Genomic DNA, 22,918 nt, shown 5'->3' with positions numbered 1-22,918 from the left:
AGTGGTGATCGACTGCAGCGCGGTGGCTGAGAAGAGCATCAACGCGGCGGGGAACATCACCATCGACGGGCTGGAGGTTCTGGGCAGGATGGTGCGCTCCCGAGGCAACAAGGACAACTCTGCACCGGTGAGCACGACACACACACACACCTAACCCAAGTGGTAGTCAGTTACTTCGTGTTCCCTGTGAGAAGGGCTTCTTCTCAAAGCTGTCCGACCCGACTCACATGAGCATCTTCAAGTAGGTCGTGTACTCTCTCCATTGGACCTCCTCGGAATTAGGATGTATCAGACATACTTGAATTCCTTACCTTTGATCCACCGTGTCAAATTGTATTAACTGTCTGCAACCTTGAAAGCCTTTTTCTCAGAGTCCTGCTGAGGTAACGGTCATCATGTTATGAGACATATTTGACTTAACATTCTGACTTCACACATGTCCTCTTTCCAAGCGTTCAGAACTCAATCATTACTTCAGGGTTAATGAACAATACATGTGGGAAAGCAGCTACAAGTTGCATGATGCTTACAAATCAAAGTTTCAAGTAGATTTGTATTAAAAAGTGAAAAGAACAGAAACCAATGACTGTCTGTCCGAAAGGAAGGCTATCAAAAGCCTCTTAAGAGGTCGGCTTGTTAGTGATTCATCAGTAAGCTCACCAAAAAGGTCCCTGAACTGATAACTGATAAAACACACTCCTACTGATCGTCACGACAACACTGATATGCACAGAAAACTTGCCAGTCTTCTGTGCGACATTAGAAACCTGCAGGAACTGTAGCTCACTGCGTTGATCTTGTGCTGTTGGAGTGGTTTCATCTCGTTCTTTCTCCATCAAAGCCGTTTCCTTGAGCAGCTTCATGAATGCAAACAAACCAATGTCCAGCCCCTCTCCTCCCCTCTCCTCTCCTCGAGGCAGAGCAGAGAGGCAGACTCTGTGTCTGATTGCTCTGATCTGCGTCACATCTTCTCCACCGCTCACAGTCCCCAAACCATGTGCATTCTTTAAAGACAAAACCGAACCGTTAATGTGAGGCAAGCCACCTTCACATCCAGCTGCTAATCCTTTCTTTGAATTGTGTGTACACTGTGTAGGTACATTAGTAATGCAGCTACACAGAACAGCAAGGTTCTTTAGGATGCAACCAGAGAGAAAGGCTCAGTGTAGCTCCTCGCCTCCTCAATGGGTTCTTCCTTCTACTTTGAGTATTTACATAATGAAAGATGAGTCCTTTAATCCAAGGAGTTGATTTCAACTCCTGTGCCTCGGCACACCAGTGTGCTGTGAGAGATCGTCCAATTTCACTTGGTCGGTCCATACACATATTATTTAGTTGCTGCAAATGCGTGTGTGCCTGCAATGTATGTGGCGGCTCAGTGATGATCCGCTCTGCCATGCCGTGGGGGGCCGGAGGCGGCCCAATAACTGCCGTGTTCAGTTAAGACGGTAGAACGAAGTGATGGCTCTGAGAGGTTGCTCAGACTGTTTGAACAGCGATGGATAATTAGTTGAAAAGGAAAAATGCAAACTGCGTCATGGACACAATTCTAAATCGGATGAAGAGCCGAGTATGATGGGGAGTCAAAAGAAAGAAAAACAGAAATGTGTCATTTTGTAACTTATTTAGTTTGTCTATCGACTTCTTGTGACACGTGGTGTTCCACGGCTAAATACACTCTAATCTCCCACTGTGTTTAAACCCCACGAGTCACGGTGGTGGTGACTAATAGTCTAATTGTCCATCCATCCATCTTCTCCCGCTTATCCGTGGTCGGGTCGCGGGGGTAGCAGTTCCAGCAGAGAGCCCCAAACTTTCTTTTCCCTGGCGACATCAACCAGCTCTGACTGGGGGATCCCAAGGCGCTCCCAGGCCAGCGAAGAGATATAATCCCTCCACCTGGTCCTAGGTCTACCCCTTGGTCTCTTCCCAGCTGGACGTGCCTGGAACACCTCCCTAGGGAGGCGCCCAGGTGGCATCCTAACTAGGTGCCCGAACCACCTCAACTGGCTCCTTTCAACACGAAGGAGGAGCGGCTCAATTCCAAGTCCCTCCCTGATGACCGAACTTCTCACCTTATCTCTAAGGGAGACACCAGCCACCCGGCGGAGGAAACCCATCTCGGCCGCTTGTATCCGCGATCTCGTTCTTTCGGTCATGACCCATCCTTCATGACCATAGGTGAGGGTAGGAACGAAAATGGCCCGGTAGACAGAGAGCTTTGCCTTCCGGCTCAGCTCCCTTTTCGTCACAACGGTGCGGTAAAGCGACTGCAGTACCGCTCCCGCTGCTCCGATTCTCCGGCCCATCTCACGCTCCATTGTTCCCTCACTTGAGAACAAGACCCCGAGATACTTGAACTCCTTCACTTGGGGTAAGGACTCATTCCCTACTTGGAGTGGACAGTCCATCAGTTTCCTGCTGAGAACCATGGCCTCAGATTTGGAGGTGCTGATCCTCATCCCAGCCGCTTCACACTCGGTTGCGAACCGATCCAGTGAGTGCTGAAGGTCGCAGACCGATGAAGCCATCAGAACCACATCATCTGCAAAAAGCAGTGGTGCAATCCTTACTCCACCGAACTGCAGACCCCCCCCCCCACGACTACGCCTCGAAATCCGATCCATGTATATTACAAACAGGATTGGTGACAAAGCGCAGCCCTGGCGGAGGCCAACCCTCACCGGAAATGGGTCCGACTTACTGCCGAGGACCCGGACACAGCTCTCGCTTTGGGAGTACAGAGATTGGATGGCCCTGAGTAGAGACCCCCTCACCCCATACTCCCGCAGCACCTCCCACAGTAACTCCCTGGGAACTCGGTCATAGGCCTTCTCCAAGTCTACAAAACACATGTAGACCGGATAAGCGTACTCCCAGGCCCCCTCCAGGATCCTTGCGAGAGTAAAAAGCTGATCCGTCGTTCCACGACCAGGACGGAATCCGCATTGTTCCTCCCCAATCTGAGGTTCGACAATCGGCCTGACCCTCCTTTCGAGTACTTTAGAGTAAACTTTCCCGGGGAGGCTGAGTAGTGTGATGCCTCTGTAATTGGCACACACCCTCTGATCCCCCTTTTTGAAAAGGGGGACCACCACCCCGGTCTGCCACTCCTTCGGTACTGTTTCCGACTTCCACGCAACGTTGATGAGACGTGTCAACCATGACAGTCCCTCAACACCCAGAACCTTCAGCATTTCTGGGCGGATCTCATCCACCCCCGGGGCTTTGCCACTGTGGAGTTGTTTGACGACCTCAGTGACCTCCCCCCGGGAGATTGGTGTTGATCCCCTGTCATACTCCAGCTCTGCCTCTAACATAGAGGGCGGAGTTGTCGGGTTCAGGAGTTCCTCAAAGTGTTCCTTCCAACGCCCAAACACTCCATCAGTTGAGGTCAACAACGTCCCATCCTTACTGTACACAGCTTGGATGGTTCCCTGCTTCCCCCTCCTGAGGTGTCGGACAGTTTTCCAGAACAACTTTGGTGCCGCCCGAAAGTCCTTCTCCATGTCTTCTCCGAACTTCTCCCACACCCGCTGCTTTGCCTCAGCCACAGATGAGGCTGCTGCCCTTCGGGCCTGTCGGTACCTTGCAACTGCCTCGGGAGCCCCCCGGGACAACAAATCCCTGAAGGCCTCCTTCTTCAGTCGGACGGCTTCCCTGACCACTGGTGTCCACCAGGAGGTTCGAGGGTTACCGCCCCTTGAGGCACCTAGGACCTTGAGACCACAGCTCCCCGCCGCGGCTTCGGCAATAGAGGCTTTGAACACCGACCACTCTGTTTCAATGTCCCCAACCTCCACAGGAATGCCCGAAAAGCTCCGCCGGAGGTGTGAGTTGAAGGCCTCCTGAACTTGGGCCTCCTCCAGACGTTTCCAGTTCACCCGAACTACACGTTTGGGCTTACCAGGTCTATCCAGAGGCTTCCCCCGCCACTCGACCCAACTCACCACCAGATGGTGATCAGTTGACAACTCCGCCCCTCTCTTTACCCGAGTGTCCAAAACATATGGCCTCTGGTCCGATGATACGATAACGAAATCGATCATTGACCTTCTGCCTAGGGTGCTCTGGTACCACGTACACTTATGAGCATCCTTATGCTCGAACATGGTGTTTGTTATGGCCAATCCATGACTAGCACAGAGGTCCAGTAACAAACCACCACTCCGGTTCAGATCAGGGGGGCCGTTCCTCCCAATCACGCCCCTCCAAGTGTCTCCATCATTGCCCACATGTGCGTTGAAGTCTCCCAGCAAGATTAAAGAGTCCCCTTCAGGAGCCCCATACAGGACTCTTTCCAGGGTCTCCAAGAAGGCCGTATACTCTGAACTGCTGTTGGGTGCATAAGCACACACAACAGTCAGAGTTTTCCCCCCCATAACCCGCAGGCGTAGGGAGGCGACCCTCTCGTCCACTGGGGTAAACTCCAACACCGAAGCACCTAACCGGGGACTTGTGAGTATCCCCACACCCGCCCCGCGCCTCACACCTTGAGCAACTCCGGAGAAGAATAGAGTCCAACCCCTATCCAGAAGTAAGGTTCCAGAGCCGACGCTGTGCGTAGAGGTGAGCCCAACCAGATCCAACTGGTACCGCTCCACCTCCCGCACAAGCTCCGGCTCCTTCCCCCCCAGCGAGGTGACGTTCCACGTCCCCAAAGCCAGCTTCTGCCGCCCGGGTCTGGTCCGTCGAGACCCTCCGCTTTCACTGCCACCCTTCTGGCAGCGCATCCGACCCCATCGCTGTTTCCCGTAGGTGGTGGGCCCGCGGGAGTCTAATTGTGTACCTGACAATTCACCCTCACCTTATCAGCCAAACGGATCAGAGAAAGCAGTCAAACTGAGGTCGTCTGTTTGTGAGGCATTGGAGCAGGATTAGGATTAAAGGGCTCCAGCACAGCAGTACGTTATAGGACTAAAGGGCTCCAGCACAGCAGGACGTTATAGGACTAAAGGGCTCCAGCACAGCAGTACGTTATAGGACTAAAGGGCTCCAGCACAGCAGGACGTTATAGGACTAAAGGGCTCCAGCACAGCAGTACGTTATAGGACTAAAGGGCTCCAGCACAGCAGGACGTTATAGGACTAAAGGGCTCCAGCACAGCAGTACGTTATAGGACTAAAGGGCTCCAGCACAGCAGTATGTTATAGGACTAAAGGGCTCCAGCACAGCAGTATGTTATAGGACTAAAGGGCTCCAGCACAGCAGTACGTTATAGGACTAAAGGGCTCCAGCACAGCAGTACGTTATAGGACTAAAGGGCTCCAGCACAGCAGTACGTTATAGGATTAAAGGGCTCCAGCACAGCAGTACGTTATAGGACTAAAGGGCTCCAGCACAGCAGTATGTTATAGGACTAAAGGGCTCCAGCACAGCAGTACGTTATAGGACTAAAGGGCTCCAGCACAGCAGTACGTTATAGGACTAAAGGGCTCCAGCACAGCAGTACGTTATAGGATTAAAGGGCTCCAGCACAGCAGTACGTTATAGGACTAAAGGGCTCCAGCACAGCAGTACGTTATAGGACTAAAGGGCTCCAGCACAGCAGTATGTTATAGGACTAAAGGGCTCCAGCACAGCAGTACGTTATAGGATTAAAGGGCTCCAGCACAGCAGTACGTTATAGGACTAAAGGGCTCCAGCACAGCAGTATGTTATAGGACTAAAGGGCTCCAGCACAGCAGTATGTTATAGGACTAAAGGGCTCCAGCACAGCAGTACGTTATAGGACTAAAGGGCTCCAGCACAGCAGTACGTTACCCCGGGACATTTGCACAGATCATGTCGGATGTTAATCCTGCCGTGAGACATAACCATAACACTTCAGATGATCGCGGTTTGTTTAAAATCCCCCTTTTGATTCCCATCACATTTAGTTGTATAATGTGGCGTCTCGTCTCCGTGCTGCGGGTTACACGGAGGAAGTTATAGAACGCATGTACGGTGCTGCATTATGTTTGACTTTATTCAGACTTTACTGCACTTTGGGATGATTCTCGGTGCAGCGGGCAGTAATCTATTACTTTCAAGGCACAGCAGGTTTTTTACGCTGAACTCTGTGCCTTTATTATTTAAATTGATGACTGAACAATCTATTTGACTTGTTATATGAACATAGAACAAATGAGGGCGACATAATCAGTGGAACAAATATATCCCAGGTCATAATAGATAATAACACATTACAAATGAAAACAATCCATTCCCCCCTCATCAGAAGGAAAGACCTTTGGGAACATGCAGCAACATAATATTATACGTTATCAGTTTAAAAGACACAAGGAATAAGGACACAATAAAAGGGATCTGAGAATAAAATGTATATTATTATAACAAGTAATCGTCTTGGTGGTTTGTGTTTTTGAAGTTCGGTGTGTGTTTTGTTTGCGTGCAGTTCCAGCTGCAGCTCTTCGACATCGTCTGCAGCACCTCGTGGGCCGGCAGAGACAAGTGCTGCGAACTTCCTGGTCTGGTGAGGTCAAAGTTCAATTTCCTCTAACCCTCACCACCCTCGTGGGTCTGCACACAGAATACATGTTCACAGCTGAGGACAACGCACTGCATTGTATGAAACAGAAATAAGTTCAGATTCAAAGTGTTATTCTTTTCACAGCATTTTTGACTTGATGGTTATCCTCTTTTGAAGGGTTTTTGTAACCCTGGCGATGCAGTTAAGGACTGCTGTAAAGTGTAATGAAAATGATCTTACATTGAGTTCTTAAGAATAGTTTACTGTGTAGACAAGTCACACATTTTAAATAATATATACATCACATCTTATCAGTTCCTCCCTGGGAACATTGTATCGGTGGAAATTAAACGGAAAAAAACATCCCACATATTTCCATTTGTGTAGCCTTGAAGTGACATCACTGGCTTTATTCAATCCTCTTCATTGCCTTTTCTCTTTGTTCATGTGTTCCATGCGGTCATCATCCAGAGAAAGGAGGTGGACTGCCCCGCCATGCCCAAAGCCTGCACCTGCACCCAGGACAGCAAAGGCCCCCCCGGCCCTACTGGACCCCCAGTGAGTCACACGAACATCCAACAGGGATTCTGTAAGCGCTGCACAATGGATTGGAACGTTATCCAACTCGCAATAAGGACTAGTGTAATGTCCGGATTGCACCTGAAGGCATCTCATTAAGTGTTGTAGGGCTACAGGAATGCAATTGGAAGGGTTCACCAACAGTTTTCTAAGAACTTAATAAAGAATTCTTTATTGTGTTCAAAGAAATCAAACCATGAGCCGTCGGATAGCTCGGTGGTTAGAGCTGGCGGTCCTCATGCAGTGACTGCTGCCTAGGAGGGCAACGTCCTCCCCTCCGTCTCCCTCGTTCACTCACGTTCTCCAATAACGGCTCTCTGGCCCAAACATACCTTAACAAAAAAACAAAATCAAACCGTGATCATGTAAATGTGTTTTCAGTGATATGGTGAATAGTTTGAAAATGATCATTCATGCTAATAACCCTTATGGCTATTGTCAAACCAGTCGAAAGAAAAGCAATGTGGTTCATGGTCAGGCACACGAGTGAAGGCACATGTTGACATCTCTCCGGTCTGCATGATCGGTGGTGGAATGTAACTAAGTACATATACGTTAGTAGTAAGCACTGATAGTAAATAGTAGTACAATTTAAGAACTTGTACTGTACTGTAGCTACAGTACTAGTATTTTATTTTTGATGCTACTTAAAACTTTACAAATATGAATTTTAGCATTACAAAATATGATATTTTGATTACAATGAAACGAGCTAGTGGTCTGTTCAAGAACTGCCTAGTTGATCACTCTACTCTACTCTACTTTGAGATTGAAAAACAATAACTCCTTCATGAACATGAAGCAACAAGTTATTTTCCACTTTTGAATAACTTCGTTTTTTTGTGTTTTTCTCATGGTTTTCAGATGTGCCTGCATTGGGAACTTTTACTTTTAACACTTTCACAGCATTTTGCTGATTCTACTTTGTCCATTTTACTTTAGTAACATTTGGAATGCAGGACTCTTACTTGTAGAAAGTATTTTTACATTGTGGTCGAAGTACTTCTACCTAATTTAAGGATCTGAATAATGATTTGACCTGTACTTCTCAGTGTGGCTGTTCGATATGTGTGCTGTGTCTCGGCTGTGGGCTGTCAGCTGTGTGGGGGTCTGCACACACAGATTGAGGCTGTCCGTCTGCACGTGGTGATCGTGCTCCTCTAATGGTGCTTCTTGTGCTTCTAAAGGGAGGCCCTGGAACCAGAGGAGCCCGAGGTGACCGCGGAGAGCCAGGCCCCGTGGTGAGTTGTGTTGCTTTTAAGACTGATACAAAGTCACGACTTCCGACAGTGTTTTCACTCTTGTTCTGAGAAAGGCCGCTGCGGCACAGGAAGTAGAAGCGGTGAGCTTTCTGAACGCTTTCTGAGCGCTTTTGAAACATTTCTGCAGACGCTGAACAAATGTGTTACACTCTCACTGTGTTGCTTCTCGTTGTGGGTCAAAACAAAGTGCTGTGTTGTGATTGGCTTTTGTATCAAGCTACACATTGCACTGGTTTGAGAATCCCTACGAGAGGCCAGGCGCCATGTTCGGCCCTGCAGTGGCTCTCAAGCTCTTTTATAGTCGAACAAGAGAACCAATTATTCTGTAGGAGTCAGCAGCCCCTAAAGAGTCCCACTTGGGTTCTCACGCCCACTCAAATCATTTACACTTGCATAATCATACAAATATACAATAATTCATTTCTCTTATATTTCACTTATCATATTTCTTTATTTGATTCACAAGAAAGTGTATTTATTGTAGTTTACAACAAAATACAGAGCACAAAGCATCCTTTCGGGAAACACAACAGAAAAGAGAAAAAGAAACCACAGAATATCCTAAAAACTAACAACAGAAAAAACGGACAAATCTAAAAGAATCCAAAAAGCACACATTTACAAAGTGAGAATGTGACATCATAGAAAGACATTTTAAAAGGAAACACCCAAATAAACCAAACCGCACAACAGTGCTTACGATACAGCGACATAAGCACCGGAGCTGACATGTCTTCAAAGCACAAAAGGTAGGTACCTATTTTCTTGTGTATTTATTTTTCATAATAATATATTATATTTATAAACACGTATTTAAAAAGCATACACCTACATTTTTTATTTCAAGCCATTTGTGCCCTCAAACACTGGAGAAAAAGGTCCCTACGATAACTAGATCATCACATCTACAACCATGCTCAATGGAACCAACACGTAATGCAGACGACCCAATGTTCCATGAACACATCGCCCGGACTGATGACGGAGTAACGCCTCAATGCACATCTCTGAAAACAAATGTTATAAGTTAGTATGCTCCCCGGCTCTGCTCCCAACACAGGATGGGTCACGTGCAGAGGAACTATTTCCCCACGGGGATTAATAAAGTAAATCAAAATAAAAAAAATATATATATATATATAAGTTGCTCCTTTATTTAACCCCCTTTTGTAAATGTTGGTCCAAGGTCTCCGGACCCTTGATGTGTGGTTACTATGCAACATCTTGTTGACAGGAAGTTTCCAACAGCTATTTTCTTCCTTCTTGCCATTTGAACACTTTTATAACGTCACCTCTGCCTGGTTTGTACGCTTTCTCTGACTCCCGGAAACAAGACTAATCTCATGCATTGTAATGTTGGTGTAGCCTTTCATCCCATTGCCACTGGTGCGGCAAGGAAGCAGCATGTTCTCTTCCTTGCCACTGGTGCGGCAAGGAAGCAGCATGTTCTGCTTCCTTGCCACTGGTGCGGCAAGGAAGCAGAACATGCTGCTTCCTTGCCACACCAGTGGCAAGGAAGCAGCATGTACCTCCTGTTCCCTTGTTTTCAACATGCACCAACTGTCATCTGTGTACATGTTGGCTCTTACACATGTGTTGCTCTCTGCTGTTAATACCCTTTAGATGTAGATAGATGTTCTCTCCCTTCCTTCCACGAGTTTCCCTGAGCGCCAAACCATATGGTCGTGACACGTTGTGTCATTCCGTGTCCGAAGAGTTGCACATGTATCGTTTGCTGTCAGCCCTTTCGTGTGCGTCATCCTGGAACTCACAGCTGTGTAATTATCTTCAGCTGACATGTTTCAAATGTTTAACAACAACCACGTTCACGCCGCCTCACAGCAGTAATAGTCCTGCTTCAAGTATTCCTCAAACACAAACCCCAAGTCCAATGCAGTTGGGATGTTGTGAACATTGTAAATGAAAAAAGGAATACAATGATTTGCAAATTGTCTTTGACCTTATATTCAATTGGATTCACTCAAAAAGACAAGATATGTGATGTTCAAACTGATCAACCGTTTGTTTTGAATGTGATTAGTAGTAGTTAAAGAGTGCGGGTCCATTAAGGAGTACTTACAATTAGGAATGATCAAACATTGGAAATGATGCCTTAACATCAGGAGGCGTTGTTTCACTGAACATTAGAAAGAACAGCAGAGACTTCCGGTGAGCAAGGCGAGTGAGATGGCTGCTTAATTTTGAGCTCTTGATAGCGATTGGAAATCAACCCCCTTAACTCGCCTAGTAACATACAAATTGATGCAATCTTATTGGAATGAGAGGGGGAAAGAGAACTAGAAGTCAAAAGAAAGGTGACAAACTAGAAATGCAGAATTCACCGGGGATGGAAGACGCTCGAAGCTCCGTTAGCTCTGTTAGCTCACAACAGGACTCGGCAGACACCATGCGTTCAATGCTCCAGGAAATACGCGATTTCAGGGCTGAGCATAAAGTGGACTTAAACAAACTCAAAGAAGAAATCAAAGGAGACATGAAATCTGAACTCGAAGATATGAAGCAGGAAATTTACCAAAAACGTTCTGCTAACTCCGCACTAACACAGGCCCACGAAACTAGGCTGAAAGAAGCGGAGGAACGAATCGAGGAGGCGGAGACAGCAAACATGGCTATGTCAGATGCGTTGATTAAATCAATGAAAGAACAGAGAGCCATGCAGGGGAAACTGGTGGCTTTGGAAGGCCGATCCAGGAGAAATAATATGCGCATTTATGGAGTACCCGAAGAGAAGGAAGGTAACTCCATGTCTGACTTTGTGGATCAACTTTTGAAAATTGAACTAGCTTTACCGGACACCAACCTACAGATACAACGCGCTCACCGAGCTGTGGCTCGCAAACCGGAAAGGAATTCACCGCCAAGGTCCATAGTGGTGAACTTTCTGGAGTTCACCACCAAAGAAAGGGTTCTGAAAAAGGCCTGGGAAAAGAAGATACTGATGGAAGGGCGACGTCTATCGTTCGATCACGACTATGCAACGGAGGTCGTCCTGAAACGCAAGCAGTACGTGGGAATAAAGAGGGTCCTTAAAGAGAAGAATATACGTTTCCAGACTCCTCTCGACAGGATGCGCATTCACTGGGACTCGGGAACACGCACATACGACAGTGCGCAAGATGCAGCGCAGGAGCTGAGGAGGAGAGGTTTCTCCGTGGAGATACCAGACCGCAACGCTTCGGAGCTGTACCCGGAGATGGAGCGTCTCCACCAGACCAAGACATGGCAGCGCGTCGCGTAGTGCAGGTGGGGCCGAGACCACGAGCAGAGTAAGGAAGAGGCTACAAGAGTATGAGCGGATCCCTCCCGGGACTAACTGATTCATATTATATATCCACTGCATATATTTGTCACGACTTCATTTGGATTATATAAATGCTATCGGGTGCCGTTGGACTACTAGGATGCGTGAGATTGCGTGTTTCACCTCTAGTGAGGGGCCCTCCAAGAGGAGGCTCTCCCCTCTTCCTGCCAACGGGGACTTAGGGTGGCGAGGAATCACCCTACCTTGGAAGTCTACGTTTTTCTTTTTACGTTATACGTTCACTACATGTGGGCCAGATGTTCAGGTCTGTGTTTTCAGTTGTCTGGAGTTTTGTGGATGCAAAGGATTGGGTAATTTAAATGCTGTACAATAATGTAAAAGTGGTGTCACTTAATGTAAATGGGATGAATAATCCAGTTAAAAGGAGCAAGGTCCTGGCTAAATTGAAAAAAGAAAAGGCCCAAGTCCTATTTTTACAAGAAACTCATCTGACTCAACAGGAGCATGACAAATTAAAACGCTTTGGTTATAAAAATACATTCTATAGTTCGTACAAACCTAGCCAGAAGAGGGGAGTGGCTATCCTTATTTCAAATGCAGTTCAATTTGAACTCCATAAAGAAGTTAGAGACAAAGAGGGACGATATGTATTAGTGAAAGGAAAGCTTGAAAATGCAGTGGTGACATTGGTAAATGTATATGCCCCCCAGAGAGCAACAAATCTATTTTTAAAACTCTGTTTGATGTCATTGCATTAGAGACTGAGGGTATTTTGATATGTGGAGGGGATCTTAATGTGGTCCTGAACCATAACATAGACACTACAAGCCACAAAAATAGCAAGAAACACCTGACCAAGTTTGTTAATGCGTCAGTGCAGGAAATGGGACTAATTGATATTTGGATGGAACTTCACCCCCTTGAACGGGATTATACACACTATTCGGTACCCCATTCTGTGTACTCCAGAATTGACTACTTTTTAATAAATACGGGTGAAAGTCACAGGATCACAGAGAGTAACATCGGCGTGGCAGATGTTTCGGATCATAATATGATTAGCTTGTCAATAAATCTGAATAGTAGACAAAAGAATACAGTGTGGAGGCTCAATGTGGGTGTTTTGAATAATAAGGTGACCGTGGAACAGTTAAGAGAAGAGATACAAACATATATAGAGGTGAATGATAATGGGGAGGTGGATCCTGGGATACTGTGGGATGCTTTGAAGGCTGTTCTCCGTGGAAAGCTGATCGCCCTAACAGCATCACAAAAAAAGGCCCGGCTAGCCACATACAAATACAAAATAGAAACATTGAGAGAAATGGAGACAAAGCATAAGAGTACAGGGGAGCAATCGGCATTACAACAAATTAAGGAAACAAGGGGGGGGGAGATAAATGAGATCCTCAGAGGAGAAATTGAAAAAAAGGCAAGGTTTTTAAAGCAGTCTTATTACGAATCAGGCCCAAAAGCAGCTAGACTCCTGGCCAGACGCCTGCGCAAACAGCAAGCCTCTAATACAATTCATAGGACAAGGGACCCCCAAACTAATCAACTACTGTATGAGCCAGATGAGATAGAAAGAATATTTGAAGAGTACTATAAGACACTCTACTCTAATCCACCATTAGCTGATGAAAGCACTATAAGAAACTTCCTTAACTCGCTTGATCTGCCATCTATAGGTGAGATACAGAATGACACCATTACGTCGCAATTTACAGTTGAAGAGCTGGAAGCTGCAATCAGCAGGCTCAAGACCAGCAAATCACCGGGCAGCGATGGGTTCCCAGCGGAGTTCTATAAAACGTTCACGAAGGAGCTAACACCTCTGCTTCTGTCTTGTTTTAATTGGACTGTGAAAGAAGGCAGGGCTCCCCATCTTGGAGGGAAGCAATTATTTCCATGTTGCCTAAGGAAGGCAAAGACAAAGACCACTGTACAAATTATAGGCCAATTTCTCTTTTAAATGTGGACTACAAGCTGCTTACCTCAATCATCTGTAAAAGATTTGAGACTTTCATGCCAGATCTTATTCATGAAGATCAAACTGGATTCATTAGAGGGCGTCAAACACAAGACAATATCAGAAGGACTCTCCATATTGTAGACAATGCGCATAAAAAGGGCACGAGTATAGTTCTGGTTTGTCTGGATGCAGAAAAGCGTTTGCCAGTGTCAGTTGGTCTTTTTTATATGAAGTACTAAGGAGGTTTGGTTTGAATGAAAATGCAATTCGGTGTATTAAGACTATTTATCATGAACCTACGGCTAGAATCAAAGTAAATGGGAGTTTGTCCAATAGGATTCAGCTGGAGAGAGGCTCTAGACAGGGCTGCTGTCTCTCTCCTACTCGCTTTGCTTTATTTGTTGAACCATTGGCGCAAGCAATAAGGCAGAGTGAAGATCTGCAGGGTGTCAATATAGGGGGGGGGGGGGGGGCTTTTTGCAGATGATGTTATAGTTTTTCTTGAGCAGCCAGATGTATGCTTCCCAAACCTGATGATCCTACTCCACACATATGGTTACTATTCAGGGTATAAAGTGAACGTAACAAAAACTCAAATTCTCTCATTCAATTACTCACCATCCCAACAGATTAGACATGCATATAACCTAAAATGGAATTCCAAAACAATGACTTATCTTGGTGTAACTATAACCAAAACACTTTCTAACCTGTTTGAAGCCAATTATAACAACATTGATGACAATATCCGAAAGGATGTAGAAAGGTGGTCCACCCTCCCTTTAGACTTCAGTGCCAGAATACAAACGGTTAAAATGAATATCCTACCAAGGCTGCTGTATTTGTTTCAGTCTCTTCCAATTGATGTTCCACAAAAAAAATGCATAACCTGGGACAGGATGATTTCTAGATTTGTTTGGAATAGTAAAAAACCAAGAATACGATTTACGACACTTCAGTTGCCTAAAAGTAAGGGGGAATGGCTTTACCAAATCTTAGGGAATACTTCTATGCAGCCCAGCTCAGACCTTTGGCCTACTGGTGTAGACCAGATTATGAGTCTGGATGGAAAGCCATGGAAAGGGAAGTACAGGGTCACCACATGCAGGCCTTGGTAGGAGATAGGAATTTGGTGAGGGCTCTGAGAGGTGAAATGGATCCGATAGTTGCGTTTACTCTAGAGGTGTGGAATGTTGTAGTAGCAAAATACAAATTAAAGAGAGGGATACACACGCTGAGGTGGTTTGCAGACGATTCCAATTTTAAACCAGGGGTGTACGACCCAACATTCAAAGAATGGATGCAAAAGGGCATAACAGCAATGTGTACAGTTACAGAAAAGGGTGAATTGATGGGTTTTCAGGAATTACAGGCAAAATATGGTGTTTCAGACAGGGATTATTTTAGATACATGCAGTTAAGACACTATTTTGTAAAAGAGATAAGGCTAAATGCAGATGAATCTTTAGATACTGTAACTGGGGTGGTTGTGGATGCGTATCAGCAGAAGGGCTCTCGGATCATCTCGGCTTTCTACCAGGCTTTGGGGGAAACAGGCGGGAATCGACTATCTACTTAAAAGCAAAATGGGAAGCGGAGTTACAAATCCAAATTTCAGAGGAAGAATGGTGTCAAATGTTCGAGACGCAATTTACATCCACAAACTCATTAGTATGGAGGGAATTCTGCTGGAAGAACCTGGCTCGCTTTTTCATAACACCCAAAATAAAGAGCAGGCAACTTGGTGTACAGCAACAGTGTTGGAGGTTGTGTGGGAACATGGAGGCTGAGCACTCGCACATGTTCTGGAACTGTAGAAAGATAAGGTCATATTGGGAGAAGGTTAATGCAGTTGTCAACATTATTTTGGGTTATGGAATCCCAAATACCTGCCCGGTGATGTGTCTTGGGAACATTAAGGATGCTGTGATGGGAGGCGATCTATATTTGATTAAGGTTTTACTTGCAGCGAGTAAGAAAGCTATAACCAGAAATTGGCTTAATGTGAACGCTCCGACTCAGGAGCAGTGGCTGGAAATTGTTGAAGATATTTCTGTCATGGAAAAGTTGACATATGTTTTGAGAATCCAAGAGAATGCATTCAATAGGAAATGGGAAAAGTGGAATATTTACATGGTTGACACCAATGAGTATGGTACGGTATGTGTGAATATTGAAGGTCTTCAGACAACTAGTATTTATTGTGTTTTATTTTACAACTGATTTGTGTGTATTATGTTTTGTTGTTCTGTTATTATTGTTGTGAAAACTCAATAAAAACATAAGTATAAAAAAAAAAAAAGAACAACAGAAGAAAAGGAAACTGTTCTGCAGCCCGTCGGATCTAAAACAGCTTTAATCCCAAATGATGCCAGAAGGTCGATTTAATAATGGTTTAGAATGATATTGATTTATCACCCAGGCATAGTTGTTTGCTCTTAAACTTGCGTTTAAGAACTCTTTAGTACAGCGGTGTCTTCAGTAAGAATGTCACAATATGATTTTAAAAGAAAAGCCACATTTTGAAAAAAAAATCTATTTATGAGGAAAAAGTCAAATTCTGAGAAAAAGTCAAATTCCAGATGCATTGTGGGACATGGCGTTTATGGGCAACGTGCTTCTGTAAAGTAGCATGTAACCGTATAATAAACATATTATATTCTTTGCAAGCTCTTGTGGGGCCACATGAAATGAAGTCTCGGGCCGGATTTGGCCCCCTGGCCTTGAGTTTGACACCCCTGCTTTAGTAGGACACATACAATGCAAAGCATTCCATCACACAAACTACATTAACACAAAGTGTATGATAGGGTTATCACAAGCTGTACATTTTGGTGTAAATTACGGTAGCCATGGAAAATGTATCAAATCATATTAGATCAAACATTGGAAGGTCCATCATCTGAATGGGTTTCGTTCAGACTTATTTTGAGCTCCATGTTTCTGTTTGTGTTTCGTTCCGTATGACTTTGAGCTGGTCCCTTTCCGTCTACAAGTTTACTTTTTCCAACTTAATACAAATATCTGGAGGGAGCAGAAACAAGAAGAAGCTGATTCATTGTAAAACCACACACATTTGAAGCAATGTGTGTCAAGTGAAATCCATTCCCGTTTCCCATTAGCCGGTCTGGTGATGAAGGAAAGTCAGCTTTGATTAGGGACGCATCAGCACCGGCCGATGTTGCCCTTGTTCTCTAATTAGCAGATCCACAAATGAAATGGCGCGCACCAATGGCTGTTTGCTTTGCCGTGTGACTTTGTACTCTTAACTTCTCCAGAGCTGCATATTGTATTTATTAAAGTAGGACACATCTGAAGGCCGTTCTTCATTTTGAAGGACTACTCCAACACTGACTTAGGGGGGTGCACCCTAACTTTGAAGTCATGCATAGCAGGCTGAATAAGCTTTTGTAAAGTTGACATGGTGCTCGTTCAAAGTTACTGTGATGAATGGCTGAGAGCACATACTTAGATATAATACACATCAATGTGTTCCCCTGGAACAAAAGGAATGCATAATATAAATGAATAAATAGCTGCATTGGCTAAATGGTTGTTCTTGACATTGTATTGGTTGAGAAATGCGCCATCTAACTTTTTAATGTATTTTGTTTTGAAATAAATAATGACATGGTTCGGAGACAGCTGTTCTCCCTTTCTACCAACATGAGCTATCCTCCACCTGTGCACGTTGCACACTGTGCTGGGACACGTAAACACCGAGCAGGTTAACACGCTCAGAAGATCAAAGCACAGTCAATATGATGTTATAGAATATAAAGCAGGGCCTCACAGCGCATGTAGATCCAGCCAATATCAGAAGATACAGCACTCCTAGAATCAACGGACTTCTCTTGACTGCTGAAGGATTGTTTTCAATGGGGAAAATTGCAAAAAACATTGTCAAAAAGCATGTTAAAAGAAGCCTAAAAAGCCTCATAACATTATATTCCATTATACCTTACATCAGGGGTGGGGAACCTCCGGCCCCCGGGCCGTATACGGCCCGCGAGACAATTTGGTGTGGCCCTCGAGGTAATATATAAACACACGCAAAAAAAAACTTAAAATTAAAGAAATCTAGACAGCAAAATAATTAAACAAGTGAGTGCCTGTTTTTCCTGGCCAAGGTCAGGGTCCTTGAACACAACACAAGCCTAACATATCATCACGTGGTATCTCTGACAGGGGTGTAGTTCTGACGGGGAGCACTAGAACGCAGCTCCGCTCCAGCAATTCCAAAAATGGCAGTATCCATAAGGAGCCGTACACATGCTGCAGTTTCTGCGTGACTGTGTCTTTAGTTGTAAACCCAGTGGCGATCTGCTCATCTGTCATTCTGATCATACAGACAATAACTTTGTTGTTATCATTAGCATCTGGTTAGCTAGCTATGCTAACGAATATAAGAAGCTTTTTCTACAACCAGTGAGGTAAAGGCACATCTTTATATGATCATTATAGTTATAAGAGAATAAAGTAAACGGGTATAAAATACTATATGACAGTAAAAAAAAGTTGTTATTAATAAACAAGAATACAGTTTGAAAGGGGAGTGATTTGTAAAATATCCATTTACAGTTCTGTTTCATATGGGTGTTGAGAGATGTTTCCATAGATCTCTTAATGTTGCTCTCAAAGTGCCCCAGATTGATGTTTTTAACTTCAACATTTAAAAACAATTCTTCCCAGGGGAGCATGCCCCCAGACCCCCCTAGAGGACACACTTAAATCATGTTCACATGGATAGGATACTAACTACATTTGCACACATCTTGTGTCCATATCTTTCTGTTGTGGTGGTCATGCCACACCCTGCACGTGCATGCATGCGCGAGTCATGGTGAGATATCTGGATTAAGAGGTTGCTTTTTCTTTGCACAGCATGAAAGAAAGGCCAAATGAATGGGCTGTGATCTTAGTCTTTTTAAGCAGAGGTCAATCATTTGTACGGCCCTCGGAGGATGTTGAAAACATTGAAATGGCCCTTGAGAGGAAAAAGGTTCCCCACCCCTGCCTTACATTGTCATTGCTCTACGTTGTAAACTACTCTATGTTGAACTTGTGATGTATCAGATAAGCAAGCAGCTGGTTGTTGTTATCGCGTTCCTTGCTGGGTAACTGTTTTCCATTAGCCCGCCTGCCTGGTGATAACACAGATTGATTGTACTCATCACTTGACTAGGGATGCCTCCGGCCCGCATCAGCACAGGCCGATGTTCGCCCTTATCTCCCTAATTGGCACATCGTAAATGAAATGGCGTGCACCGAGGGAAGCAGCCGATGTGCATCTGTTTGTCTTTGCCGTGTGACTGGACAGTTGGCAGACGTTTTATTTTTGAATGACCGACAATATGGAAATATGATGGCCCAATCTGTCCACCCTAAACATTACTGTTGTGGTTCACTCTTGCCAGTCTCATAGCCTCGTTGTTTTTAGAAAAAAAAGGTTAAAAGTCAAACAAACAAAAAGATGATCTTCTTCCTCACCAGATGCAACACATATCTGGTCACGCAAGAGTATCTTGATAAACTGAATAGTACATGAACGTGTTCACTGGTTGCCTTTGAGTTGGGCAGCTTCCACATAGAAGATAGCAGCAGGACAAAGCACAACCAGATGCACACATACATAAGTGTTACTGGGGAATCAAATACCCAACAACGGACTCTGATATGCACGTCGCTTGGGAAAACGAGGACTGGTTGAAGTCAGATGTGCGTTCTGGCTAACAGACGCATACTCTCTGTGTTTATAAGTGCCAACAAATGATCCATCTGGATTCAAAGCAGATATGAGGTGCTTGAAATCACATGTTAATGGGACTGTATATAAATGTATTCACTTCTTGAAGCAAAGTAAAGCCAAACTTCAATTCCATGTTTTTAGTTACTTTATTTAAATAATCCTGTAAGAGCACGTGGAGCTCTGTGCCCAAAGAAGTTTGGATGTATTCCAGGTTATGTAGCAACAGGACAGTTGTATAATGTCAGCTAGTCCGAATTGAAAAATCATAACTGTCAGGGGTGAGGGAAGCAGGCAGGACCCGAATGCAGGTTTAACAGATAATACCTTTATCAAGGCTAAACGTAACGTACAGAACTCTCCCCTGTGAACACAGTCAACAACAACAAGGAACCAACAAAGAACCAACAAGGAACCAACAAAGACAGACAGAAAAACCAGAACTGAAATGCACACAAGACTAATCACACAAACAAGACACGGGTGAGGAGGGAGGAGAAAACACAGGGGCACCAGGTGAACACAATCGGGGAGGAGGGAAGAGGGAACACGGAGGCTGCTTCTCAGGTCGGTTAAATGGATTCCTTGCGTCCCTCACTTGCCTCGTTTCCCTGCGACTAGTCCCTCCCACCAGGGAAGCATGGAGGGATGCAAGGAAACCACGACAAGCAGGGAAATGAGTTTTAAGAGCAATGGGACGTCCTTTCCTCCGGAGCGTCACGTGAAGCCACGTCCGTTTGAGTCTGTTTGTGTATCATCTGTTGTAGACCCAAATAAATTAAATAAAATAAGAACTCATTCTCAAAAAAGATAAACGCCATTCTTAAAATGTATAAACGAAAAAAGCGATCATGAAAATGTTTCCAAAAAATGAATAAAATGATTTGTGCCCACGTTGTTGTTCAGATATATCACATATTTGTAACTAAATGATACATTAATTGAAACAAAACACGGTATAAACTGAGGAGTGAGTCTCGTGAGGTTCATGTATTTTCTTCACTCCGCTGGGAAACTGCTCTCATGTCAAGAAGCATCAGATCAGTGCATGCGCTGCGTCGTCCAATCAGTGAGCGATACAGAGTAAGGGGGCGGGGCGAGTATCTGAGGATTTCACCGGAGGATGGTCTGGTGGTTCCTCGATTATCAAGCAATGATAAACCTGTGAGTTGGATGGAGAAAAGTCAGAATCAATATAGATGTTTTTATTTTAAAGTAAATTCAGATTGAACATAGTAAAAACATGTCAATGATAGTGTCCGTCTAAAAGAAAAAACATTACTTATCGTGAAAACCACCCTTGAATGATGGGTTGTAGACTAAAAGCTTTAGGAATCCAAACTACAACATATAATAAGTACCCTGTATCAAGATTGATGCCATGTTGATGATTGACACCTGTTTTTAACTGTTAGAGCCAATAGAATTGAGGGGAAGTTCCTAAAATCTAAACATTACCCATTGGTGAATTGGATTTTCGTCATTTTAGGGGAAAGGCCATTTGACCTTTGGTGTCACACATTTTTTTAGGGCACAGAGGCCACATCCCAGAGCACAAAGGCCACATCCCAGAGCACAAAGGCCATTGAGGGAAACATTAGGATTTGGAGTTTACAAATAAATAACTTCACTTTCTGATAAGAAAAACACAGGAATGACATGGAAAACAGATCACTTTTTTAATATCAATATATATTATATAATATATATAAATATATGTCAAACATTATCATCATATAGGCCTATGCCTTCTTAGTATTACCATATATAAAATAAAATACTCTACTTTGAATAATTAGTGTTTGGTCAACACATTCTCACTCCCAACTCGGCCTATGTTGACGTTATGTCAGGGTCCCTGTCATCACTTTCCAACGCAAGGGGGGGCCCTTTAGCGTCGAGATTCAACTTTCGGGGATGACTTCTATAGAGCTCCCTAAACGTATGTAGTAGACGACTTGAGATCCCGAGCGAATGCTCCCCGCTGCGTTGAAATTCAACGGCCGCGGCCGGTTCTCTGCTGAAGCATACGATGCGAGACTGCGTTGCATTAAAAACATTATGCTCTCAATATATTGTCTTCATTATGCTTTAAGGCGCTGACACACCTACCCGATTTTGGGAGGCAGAGGCATTCGGGCATTCGCGAGCCCTACTCAGGTTGGTGTGTCCCGCACCGTCGTTGCTTTACGGCACATTTTCACACCTCCCGAAAGTCGGCCAAAGAAATCACTCTGATCGGCTGTTGCCTCTTTTGAATGACGAATACACACTACCGCTGCCTGCTGGTAAGGACAGTTATTGCCACTCGTCGACTGAAGTCTTTGCGGTGTGTTCGTAGGCGGGCGGCGTAGGCGGGCGGCGTAGCCAACGCAGGCGTAGCCAACGCAGGCGACGTAGCGGACGTAAAAGTCGGGACGCGTTCTTTGGTCTCAGGTTGGTGTGTAGCGGCCTTTAAACGTTATGTCAGGATCTCTTGGCGTCACTATCAAACGCAGGGGGGGGGGCTTTAGCGTCAATATTCAACTATCTAGTGATGCAGTGCTGCGTCAGATGACCTGGCCCCCCATCAAGCCGACCTCAACGCAATTGAGATGGTTTGGCATCAGTTGGACCGCAGAGTGAAGGAAAAGCAACCAACAAGTGCACAGCACCTCTGGGTACTCCTTCAAGACGTTTGAAAACCGTTCCCGGGGACGACCTCATGAAGCTGACTGAGAGAAGCCAAGAGTGTGCAAAGCTGTCATCAAGGCAAAGGGGGGGGGTACTTTGAATAATCTAAGATATAAAACATATTCTGGATTGTTCAACACTTTTTTGTTTAATTCCATATGTGCTATTTTATAGTTTTGATGTCTTCAGTATTAATCCACAATGTAGAAAATAATACAAATAAACAAAAACCTTCCAAACGTTTGACTGATACTGTATGTATTTAAATGTACAATATGTTTTAATCTGAACCATTATTACAGTATGTTTCCTTACCCGTTCTCGTCTGGGGCACTTGCAAGTGCAGCAGCCAACCAATCACTTACTGTTGCTACCCAAAAACTATGCAAGTTGAGACTCTGGACTTTGGTCCCAGTTTATACCGTTTATACTGTACACAGTTTATACTGTATAAAGCACACTCCTCCATCATTTAAGGGCTTTATTTTAAAAGAAATTATTCCGGAGATCATACCCCTGACACACCATGCAGTCCAACATGAGTTAGAGGGACATCCACAAAAAGAAAATGATTATTTATAGCTTTGATTTTTCATAATTTCTCACTTACCACCTGTTGTGACTGATGATCAGGGTGATCCTCTCCAACAGCGTCTGCACCCTCGTAGATATCCACCTCCCTTTCCTCCCACTGTCCATTGTCCCCCTGCAACTTTCTGGTGAATATCACCTTCTTTGATAAATCAGGTCTGGCATAAATATCTGACATCCTGAGACTTACTATGCTGCCTGAATGTGTATGCAGTACTAACTATGGTAGATATACACTAATTGACGTAGTATGCCGTACTGATGCTGCTGCTGCCAGTTTAATTATTCTTGCATCAGCAAAGAACAAAAAGGAAGTCCTGCCTGGCTTTCTCTCTCTCTC

General features: G+C 44.6%; 1 protein-coding gene across 1 annotated transcript in view; it reads left to right on the top strand.

Moving 5' to 3' along the window:
• Positions 1-22,918, top strand: part of LOC117455458 (collagen alpha-1(XIV) chain-like) — a 236,520-nt gene that overhangs the window by 194,964 nt on the left and 18,638 nt on the right. The window contains 4 exon segments of the mRNA XM_034094977.1: positions 1-127; positions 6,398-6,475; positions 6,944-7,030; positions 8,239-8,292. The exon segment at positions 1-127 is cut by the window's left edge and continues 32 nt beyond it. Coding sequence (XP_033950868.1) covers positions 1-127; positions 6,398-6,475; positions 6,944-7,030; positions 8,239-8,292 — 346 coding nt within the window.

This window comes from Pseudochaenichthys georgianus, chromosome 11 (genome assembly GCF_902827115.2).
Source record: "Pseudochaenichthys georgianus chromosome 11, fPseGeo1.2, whole genome shotgun sequence".
NCBI lineage: Eukaryota > Metazoa > Chordata > Actinopteri > Perciformes > Channichthyidae > Pseudochaenichthys > Pseudochaenichthys georgianus.
The sequence above is the reverse complement of the archived record's forward strand: the minus strand, read 5'-3'. Positions and strand labels throughout refer to the sequence as shown.